Below are 10967 nucleotides of genomic sequence, written 5' to 3'. Positions count from 1 at the left end.
ACAGAAAAATTCATTTGAGGCTCATGTAGAGACATTCCATTAATTATGCCACTCTGCATAAGGTAAGTTGATAACAGTGATGAAAGATGCTTTTTCACTGCTCAAAAAAAGTAACTGTGCATCCACTATTAACCTGCAGGGGCGGATCCAGACTTTTAAAAAGGTGGGTTCCACTTTGGAATTGCAACTTCCAGCCTAACTTACTTGAAGACAAAAAAAGGTCATCACTTGCTGACAATACCTACCCCTCACCAACTATATTTCCTTATTTATAACTAGATACATAGCTTGCTACACTGCTCCTCAAAAGACTACTGTGACTGCTCTATTAGAGTATCTCTAGTAAGAGAGGCTCTTTCAAAAGGGGGTTCCATTGAACCCTTTGAACCCCCCCTGGCCGGTCACCATTAACTGTACTGGTATATTTATGACATGGCTGCCAAATAAATAGTTAGTGTAAAAGTCCAGGCATGGTTAGTATTACAATACAGGCCCGTAGCCAGGGGGGGTTCGGGGGGTTCTGAAGAACCGCCCTCTTGGAAAAAAGGTCCACAATTTCAGTAAAAGGTCCACAATTTTAGCAAAAAGGTCCACAATTTTAGTATACAAGTCCAAATTTTCAGGAGCAAAAGTCCATTAGCTACAGTTTACTAGATACCACTATAATAAGAAGCTAAAATAAGTGCTCCGAGTAACTCATTCAATGCTTGCATTAAATGCAATGCAAGATCGAGATACTCTAATAGAGCAGTCAACCACTCTAATAGAACAATCACTCTAATAGAACAGTCACAATTACATTTTCTTTTAAAAGCTACTTAATTTACATGTAGATTGTCTAAACCGAGCTTTCATTAAAATATAAGATTTTGGTGGACAAGCCCCTCCATGCAGAGCCCACAAATAGCATCCATGCTTCAACTCCATGCAATGTGTAAATTTCATTGTTTAAGACACCCTTTGTTCTGCTACACTGCCCCTGTTGATCATGGCAGAGTGCTCAATCTTTCCCATTCTTATTCATTGTGACATTCCAATATATTATATTTAGACACATGCATGTGCAGATGGTATAATTACAGTAGCAGTAGAGATATTTTTCCAGATATCATTCATACAGCTGGTCTTCAGCTTACCTAAAAAAATTGTTATTTTTATTGACTGAAATGCCACTAAATTCAACCTTTTAGTATCTGTTTTCAAAAAATTTTCTGGGGGGGCATGCCCCCAGACCCCCCTAGATTGGGTGTGCTTCGCACACCCAGTCTCAGTACCTTTATTAATCATCATGCAAGTAAAGGTCCACTTTTGGTCAAAAAGAACCCCCCTTTCAAAATTCCTGGCTACGGGCCTGCAATACTAGTATAAGGTTGAGTGTGTGGCACTGATTTGTATATTCTCAACATGTATTACATATTTATAATTGCATGAGCCAAATGATCCAATTTTATATAGCTAACTGCAAACACTTTTAACGAACAACAACAACAGCAACTATGAAGTCAGCAAAACTAGTTGAATATGCAGGATTACTATAACATATCTACAGTTTGGTCCACTCTTCACTTCTTTTCCACAAATTTTTAGCTGCCTCCTCATCCAATGCATGTTTACTTGTAGCTGTTAATTTGCAGTCAGAGAAATATTCACCTTCAAAACACAACACATCAACCACTGACACATGCAGTAACATTGTATATTACCTGATATTTCCTTGACATCTTCTGACACTGCAAGATGGATGGAAGTTTGTGCCCCCTGCTTGGCAGTTTTAAAAGCCATCCACCCAAACAAAAACTTCATAATCTATAGGACAAGTGAATGAAAAACAAGTTTGTTGTGCTACTCCTAAAAACTGCCATGCAGGCTACCAGTTTACTCCTTGAGCTAGTATAGGAATAAAAAATTAGTTGACTGTAACAATACATACAACCTTTTAATCAGCTTGGTTATTTATATTTTGTAAATCATTAGTATTATACTTTGTGTACTTCCATCAATTACTAAATATAAAGAAGTGCAACTTAAACAGGCTAATTAATAAATGATTACTTATGCAAATTTAATTCCCATCATACACTACGATAGTAGTGTATAGTAGGGACCACAAAGGAGTAGGCATGGCCCACGAAATAACATCACCCAAAAAACAGCCTCAATTTTCCCATATGACAGTATTGGTTAAGTAAAACTAAGCCCAAACAAGCTTTCAGATCGACCTGAAATGCTTTCAACAAGTTGCTTCGGATTTGAAAAAAAATTTTATTCAATGGAATTTTCTACTGACTGCCTGACTGACTGACTGATGCCTTCAGACAAGCGTAACCTGATAACGGCTAAGGCTATGGGCTTGATTTTTTCACTGTTCAACGTTGTTTCAGCCCGAGAGGTGCCTTTTTATTATTATTATTATTATTATTACTAGGACCGCGTCACATATAACCAAGTACATACACCAACGTGACAGCCCCCCGGTGAGGCTATTAGGTGGTGAATGCATTATCCCCAAATCAACTCAATATGTCACAGTAGTGACAGATATAACACTATAGTGGCATCGTAACTAAAGGCCACCAGTAGCTAAGTGCCAGTACATCATTGGTGTGGTATAAATGGCACAGTGATGTGTACAAAGTATATGTATACAAAACATACAGGAGAGAACTATACATTATTGCAGTATTGTATGCAGCAATACATTATAGGCAACATCACCATGCAGATAAAAATTATTAGCCAATATACAGCAATGCATATCAACATCAACTAGAGCTAAGTAAGGTTCATCAGTGATGTAGCAATGGCACAGTGATGGGTGACACACCATAGTTATGCATACACAACTTTCAGGAGATAGCTACACAATGCTGTAGGCGTATGCAAGCCAGATGAACCAGATAAAGGAAGACAGCCAAGCCACTAGAGCCTAGTAGCTACGCCAGGTGAAGGCAAAAAAGATTAAGCACGTATTGAATTGCCTGACACCAACACAAAGAAAGTTCGCCATGCCAGCTGCACAAGACAAAATTGTTTACTTGTATTTTATATGTAACTGTAAGCTTATTGTAAAGAGCGTGGCATATGTCAGTTTAATGTTTTCTTGTATTGTTTATTTACATGAATCAGTGAATCCACTGGCAGCTGGCATGGAGACTTGAGATGTTACAAACATATAAACTTACTTGTAATCTTCTTGTTTACACAAGTGGCTTCTGTAATCTTCTTGTTTACACAAGTGGCTTCTGTAATCTTCTTGTTTACACAAGTGGCTTCTGGCTCTCCTGCACGGGCATCACTAATCTTCTTCGCGCAATATGTAAGTAATTAAGCAAGGGTGTGGTACAGGGCGTTATATAGAATTACACGTATGGTCAAGTCATCAGCACAAACAGGAGCGACGATTATACGTTTGTGCCTTCATTCACAGGCGAATCTATCCCCGGTTAGTTCATGTCTCTAGGCCTCGTAGTTTTCTCAAACATTAATTATTAATTATTTAATTATTTAATTATTTATTTATTTAATTATTTATTTATTTATTACGTAATTTTAACCGCGTTTCGTATTATTCTTAGTACTTGGTTATATAATTAATGGACAAAAATTGCTTGGCAGTACAAGACTGTCAAGCTAGGCCACAGGCCTTTGAGAGTGCCCATATCTTGTTGTTCTCCATGCCTTTTGGAACCATACAAACAATGCATTCTTCATGGATTTACCAGTGTCCTCCTTTGTGTCGTATTCATCTTTGCTGACAGCAAAAAGTGTCGATTTGGTGGTAGCACGTGATGGCTTCCCTTCGTAACAAAAATCGTCCGTATTCTTCATAGTGGCTAATTCGATTGCAAAGGTGTTTATAAAACAGTTTTTGATTTGTACTGCTGTGTAACAGGTTGAACATAGCCAACAACGAAGCATAATGGATACTTCACTTTTCAGACGACTGAGACGATAATTGATTTAACTGGGGTGTGCGGTACCAACCCTTTCTTTCGGTATGCATGGGTTGCAGAGATGCTTTTCGAACAGCTCTTGATTCGTACTGCTGTCTAACGGGTTGAACATAGATGACAACAAAGTGTAATGGATACTTCACTTATCAGACGATATAGCTGGGGCGTGCGGCGCCATTTCAAATGCAGTATGCATCACCAATCATAATAAAATTATTTACAAAAGAAAGTTAACAAACAAGTATTCAAAAAAAATTGGAATTTGTAACTAGAGTAGGGACCATAGCACATCGATAAAAAGTACTGAAACAAGCTGTAGTAGTGCACGATATTAACTCACAACAAAACAATAAGAAGTGTTATATCCCTACTGTGCATTTGAAAGAATTTTAAGTTGCACTGCATGAAGGTATGAAGCACCATGAACGTATTGTGAGGCTGGTTTCTGGATATTTCTCCTGTGAAAAGGTGCAAACATCCATAATTCCTATACTATCATAATGCATGATATCTATATACAGCTGTAGAAACAATATTTCAGTATTTTTATCGGTTGAAATAAACCCGTTGTATCATGATACTACACGTACACTATATGCATGCTTCTGCAATATAGGTCAGATCACTATATTTATGTTTTACCGTTTTTCACAAGTTTTAAGTTAAAGTCCATGAAATGTTGTGAAATTGTGCTACCCTTCATTTCTGTCGTGTAAGTACGGGACATGCCAGTGTTGAAAAACTGAGTATAAGAGTTTGTAGATGAAGACTCAGGGGTGGATCTAGGATTTATAAAAGGGGGGGGGGGGGGGGGGCTAGTCAAGGTACTAATCTCTTGGGTAGAGGTGTGTGAAGCACACTTCCCAGCAAAGCATGCTGGAACTCTCCCCCCTTCACCTCAAAGAATTTTGTTAGTCCTGGTAGCCTACAAGGCTAAATATACCATTTTCGGTTGTTTTATGCTTGTGTAGCCCATTGGAAAGGCATTCATAATGTCTTCAGTAATTCGCTTCACCTGTTCTTCAAGCTGGCAGGAATAAACCGTGTCTTAAGTGAAAGCTTATACCTACCTGGAAGATTAATACTGGCACTGTACAGCCTTCATTTCTCACATATAGGCTAATCTTTAACACAAAACTTTTTGTTCACATGGGCAGAAGGACAGACAGACATGGACGATAATTAAAATACAGTAACCAGGCGCACACCCCGTGCCAGCTGCAGGGCGTGCACCTGGTAAAATGAATATGAGTAATAAGTATGATAGCTACAGTAACAGGAATTCAGTTTTGTTTGAAAATTGTATTGTTTGCGTGATACGTCAAAAAGTTTAAAACAACATCATTGCTTCATCACACAAACTGCTTGTTTTCAAACAGAACTGAAATCTTCTGTAGTTAACACGGCCACAGGTAAGCCATATCACGCTATTGCGCATCAATACCTTGTATTGTCAGCAAAAAGAACTGGGACACAAAGGAGGACAAACATGATGCATACATTGTATGTATGGTGGTTAGCAAAGACACATCTTGGGACAAAGCAACATCAAACAGTGAAGAAATCAAACCTGTATCCTTATTCATTGTCGAATTATGCTTGGCTAGAGGCATCACTTAGTCAGTCAGGCAGTGTTGGGACAGTTACTTTTTAAAAATAATTAGTTACATATTACATATTACTTGCAACTGAACTATTTATTTACCATTACATATTACCCATAAAATAAAGTAACTATAAATATTATATTACTTTATGTCCACAGCCCTAGGCTGTCACGTGTGAAACTACTAATCACGTGACATGATAGTGTTGTTGGACAATGTGCAAATCTTGGTTATAAGTAAGAAGCTGGTGAATAAGCTTCATTCAGTAGGCTTCATTACTTTGTTGTGGCTAGGCGTTACTCAGTGGATCACTAACGAGATTAGTAACTTCATTACTTATAGCAATAATATTACATAATATTAGATTCATTACAGTAACTATATTACTTAGGTAACACGTTACATTTGTAGGTAAAGTAACTTGAGTTATATTACCTGTTTTTATAGCATATTTCATTATATTCCTTAGTTACCACAAAAGTGATATTATGTAACACGTTACTCCCAACACTGTCAGTCAGGCAGTAAAAAATTCAGCTATATATTTAATTTTGTTGAAAGGGTTTGGGGTCAGTCCGAAGACATTTTTGGGATTGGTTATGCCTAACCAATACTGCCAGAGGCTAGCTGTCATGGAGGAAAAGTGAGGTTGAGTAAGAAAGCCCAAATTTCCACGATCCCTAATATAGAGTACTACCATGATTTGAGATACAGGGCCCAGATCAAAATCATTGCCTTGAGGCATGTTTGGAAACTTTTAAAATAATTTGTAAAACCAATCCCAGCTGATCAGGAAGCCGTACAACTATAGTTAGAAGTTTCATAGGTTTTGTAAAATATTATAGATGTAATCAGTTTTTCAAAGTGCGGCAAACTATACTATTTTAGTTACCTTTCTGAATTAAGGTGTCAATATTCCAGTGTCAGTGTACAACACAGGCACAACCCAAAAGTTACATATCTATGACTTCATATAGAATAACCCTGTGCTTTTAAGATTACGACCTACTGACTTGGATAAACACCACCCTTCTGGATCTAGTCATCCTTTACTTGCCAATAAAGATGCAATGTTCGTGGTCTTTGTACACTGTTAAATTCTTTAATGGCTTCCTCATACATTTTCTATTGGTTTCTATTTGTCGGGTTCTCTGTACGTGATGATTGGTACCTACCATGAACCACAGTAGTAGTTCATAATAGAGATAGCCTATGTTTTTTTCAAAATCCTAATAGAACACTTCACTAGACACCACCTTAGAAACCATTTCCAACCTCAAGAGAAGCCTTAGAAGTTAATTTGGAAGAAGTTTAGGTCCACTAGCAAAGATGAAGTCAAAAAGAATTGATAAAATAAAGAACTGAAATCTGCCATTTTGAGCCAATTTGTTCATCTTATTACTATTCTTTTTTTTTCCCCCCCACAGGGCTAGAGCAAAATGTGAGTACTTTTTGAGGATAAAAACTACATAACTTTCCTTCCTATGTTTTTCTTCACGTCCATGACCTATTTATAAATGCATATTACAATGATAACACATTCTCAAGCAAATTTGCTTCTTGTAGTTTCACTTTGCCATTGATCTTCTGACTTAGTCTCTGCAAGGGTAACCAAAAATGAATGTGTTAATTTTGTTAATAAGTATCCAATGTATTGGGTGTAACTAATCATTGGACTGGACTACTGGACTGGCATATTTTTGTTTTTACACATTCTGAGGTTGGTTCTATGAGTCTTGCTAGCTAAGGGCCTTCAGAAAACTTGCAGTCTGCTACTAAAATGATGAGTGTGAGGAGTGCATGGAGTAAGCAAAAACTGACCTCACACTACTTTTTATGCTCTACAGCATTTATATACTTCTTAGTATTGTGTTTTGGTGACTGTACTATATTGCAATAGCTACTATCTCCAAGACATTATTATTGGTTAACCATAACTAGCACATTCCCTGCAGCATACTGATAAGGACTATAGGTATATGTACTGAAGAAGAACATAATAGGTGAAATCACTGGAAGTCAGTTTTTGCTTACTCCACTCCTCACACTCATCATTTTAGTAGCAGACTGCAAGTTTTCTGAAGGCCCTTGGCTAGCAGGACTCAATAAATCCAACCATAGAATGTGTAAAAACCAAAAATATGTCAGTCCAGTAGTCCAGTCCAGTGATTAGTTACACTGCAATGTATTCATGTTAACACCACAATGTATTCATGTTAACACCACAATGTATAGCCTAGCTAAAGTATGCAATGCACTTTTTGGCTTCTTGTGCCTGTTTTCCATAGCCTCCAATGTATTTTGACATCACTTTTGATTAGCTGTTAATCCTGTATACTTTAGTGTGGCAATTAGTAATACGGGTTTTCAGAAGCTTCTGGGACCACTCTACTAATTGATTCTTGTTGAATAGTGCTGGGACCACAAATGAAGATAATATGCAACGATACTGGTGACCTGTTAATTATGACATCATTTGTGTGTGAGTTGTCTTTAGCAGTTAAAACAGGTGAGAGGAGAGCTCTTTTGTGAGGTAGGCACTTAGTGGTGAAGAGTTTGAATGATTTCTGGCCTTGTAGCCATTAACTGTAGTGCTTCGCCAACTGAGTAAACCTAGTTTTCATGTGTGATAGTGTTGATAGTGGTGTCTGCCTTTATCTAACCATAAAGTCCTACAGTTTAGAGATTGTAATTGATGTTTTCTTTGTACTATTGTTTCTGATAACCTTCCTTACTGGTCTAGCCTTTGTCTTCCCTGCTTTCTAGATTAGGTGCACAGATGATGTCATATGTGAGCGATAATTTATACTGCTGTACATTAATGTCATGCTTCGTGGTATGAACCACCAACATGGACTGGTTTAAAAAGTACTCCTTAAAGTTTATAAAGTTTCAAAGCAGTCACCAATACTATGATTTATGCCCAAGTAACATGCGTAGAAAGAAAAGGCTAAAATACATTGGAGCCATTGGAAAACATGGTTTCGCAGTTAAAATAAAGTACTCCACTGAAGCCATAAATTTAATTAGATTCTTTGGTTTCTTATTGAAAATGGACTACTCATGTTAACACATTCATTTGGAAACCCTATATCATTACCTATGCTTAACCACAGTATATTAAGTTCATACCAGAGCAACAATGTTGCTGTGTACCACTGTGTACTTGACTTATTGTACACTGCCTATAGTTGGATATATCAGAGGTATATAGATTAGGGATCACAGAGCTACATAGGTGTGAAAATTGCATTTTCTTTCTTCCTGTTAATATACTCACGGTGTGGTGCGCCGGCTTCTTGGGCCGCAAGACACACTACTGTGTGTCTTGATATATAGTACAAAGTACATTCAATAGTAAGGAAACACTGGTGCATAGGCGGTGGAGACGGGGGGCCATGCCCCCCCCCACTTTTAGTGGGACACTGTTTGCAAGAAAAGATCGAGATACTCTAATAGAACAGTCAGGATCTGGATACTCTAATAGAGCAGTCATAGTATTCAGAGAAGCAGTGTAGTAAGTTACTTAGCTACGTATGTGTAGTTATAAATAAGGAGATATAACTGGTGGAGAGCAACTATTGTCAGCAGGCTGTGACCTTTTTTTTTTTTTTTTGGTCTTCAACTTGCAGCTGCCTGGCCCCCTCACTCTTTGGCCTGCTCCACCGCCCCTGCACTGGTGTTTGCTAACTCTGATAATATTAACTGACTACTTAACAGCTACTGTACATGACTGACTTTGATATACATGTTTAGTACTGTGTAATATCAAGCACCACCAGCACCTCTTATTATCATGTTAGCTATCCATAAATGGACTTATAAAAACGTAAACAAACTAGTGTAAAAGTAATTTTAAAAATTAAAACATGCGAATAGAGATCGCTGAAAAAAGTTAAGAAACAAGGGTCAAACAAGCCAGCATGTTAAACACACACAGATCTCTATTTGGACTCAAATAAACATTTATATAAAAGCATTCTCGGTACTTACCTGCTCCTGATTTATGGAGAAACTACTGTTTTTTACATTAGTTTCTACCATGTCCATCGAGTCCAAATAGAGATCTCTGTGTGTTTAACATGCTGGCTTGTTTGATTCTTGTTTCTTTACTTTTTCCAGCGATTTCTATTGCCATGTTTAAAATTATCTAATATGAAAGCAAATGTTTTTACCAAGTTTGGTACTCTTATAAAAAAGTTAATGATTTTTTTCACTTAGCACTTAGCTGCTCTACTAAATAATAGTTACCAAAACACTACCACTTATTATCCTACCAGTAAAATTGTTGAGTGACGTTGAAGCTCAGTATCCACCCCACCTGGATGAAGACAGTTAGTGGTTACATTGGTCCCCTCCAGCCTCTTAGCTAGTTGCTTGGTAAATAACACATTAGCTAATTTGCTCTTGTTGTAAGCATCAAGTGTACTATACTTCTCCTCAGAGTTGATAGTGTCCAGATCTAGTGGACCACACCATGTGTGTGCTATTGAGGAGACATTAACTATTCTTCCTTCAGGTGCTTGTTTGATCTTGTCCAACAGGAGGTTGGTGAGTAAGAAGTGACCAAGATGGTTTACACCAAACTGTGTCTCAAATCCATCTTCAGTTTTCATGTATGGGCACACCGCTACAGCAGCATTGTTGATCAGGATGTCAACACGCGACTCTTCTTCTAACACTTCTTTAGCAAATTTTCTGATTGATGTGAATGATGATAAGTCAAGCTGACGGAAATGAACGTCATTGTTTCCGCTCTCCCTTCGCACATCCACTTCAGCCTTCTTCCCCTTCTCCTGGCTCCTACACGCAAGAATCACCCTAGCGTTCCTCTTGGCGAGGTCAATAGCAGTCTCCTTTCCTATACCAGTGTTAGCTCCTGTAATGATGACCATCTTTTCGTCTAGTTTAGCTTTAGATTGACAAACTCCGCCTGCAGCCCACACCTGAGCCCATCTACGGATCATCCATAACACTAGGATCACTCCTACAGTTGTAAGGATCAACGGCCACATTCTGTCGGGAACCAGCAAAGTCCTCTAGAAAACGTACACGAAACTGGAAAAGTAATTGCTCTCGAGTGATTGTTCTGTTTAGTCTTATGTAATTAGTGGGAGAGACGTGGTTTTCCGTAATTAGATTGCACCATTATCGTTAGTCATTGCGATACCCATTGCGATAATCATATCCAGTGGAACGCTAAAAAAATTCACCGCGGAAACAACAGAAACGGAAACCAGAAATGAAAAGTGGGAATGAAAACCGGAAATGGTCAAATCATCATATAAACGTACCCTAGAGTGAACCTTTGTTTAGTGGCCACCTCTTAAAGACCACCTTCTTATAAAGACCATCTCCATACAAAGGCCACATTGTAATTAGTTCTCAAAAATAGGTGACCTTATAA

General features: G+C 37.9%; 1 protein-coding gene across 1 annotated transcript; it reads right to left on the bottom strand.

Moving 5' to 3' along the window:
- Positions 1 to 1432: 1432 nt before the first annotated feature.
- On the bottom strand, positions 1433 to 10766 carry LOC136242551 (retinol dehydrogenase 12-like). The gene is made up of 3 exons (XM_066034000.1): positions 9838 to 10766; positions 1704 to 1806; positions 1433 to 1650 (listed from the first exon to the last, which is right to left on the bottom strand). Exons 1-3 carry the CDS (start codon positions 10573 to 10575, stop codon positions 1544 to 1546), a joined length of 948 nt encoding a protein of 315 aa, XP_065890072.1. The 5' UTR covers positions 10576 to 10766; the 3' UTR covers positions 1433 to 1543.
- Between the last annotated feature and the right edge of the window lie 201 nt (positions 10767 to 10967).

This window comes from Dysidea avara, chromosome 13 (assembly GCF_963678975.1).
Source record: "Dysidea avara chromosome 13, odDysAvar1.4, whole genome shotgun sequence".
Taxonomy (NCBI): domain Eukaryota; kingdom Metazoa; phylum Porifera; class Demospongiae; order Dictyoceratida; family Dysideidae; genus Dysidea; species Dysidea avara.
Note: the sequence above shows the minus strand (reverse complement) of the source record. Positions and strands in the feature narration are given on the sequence as shown.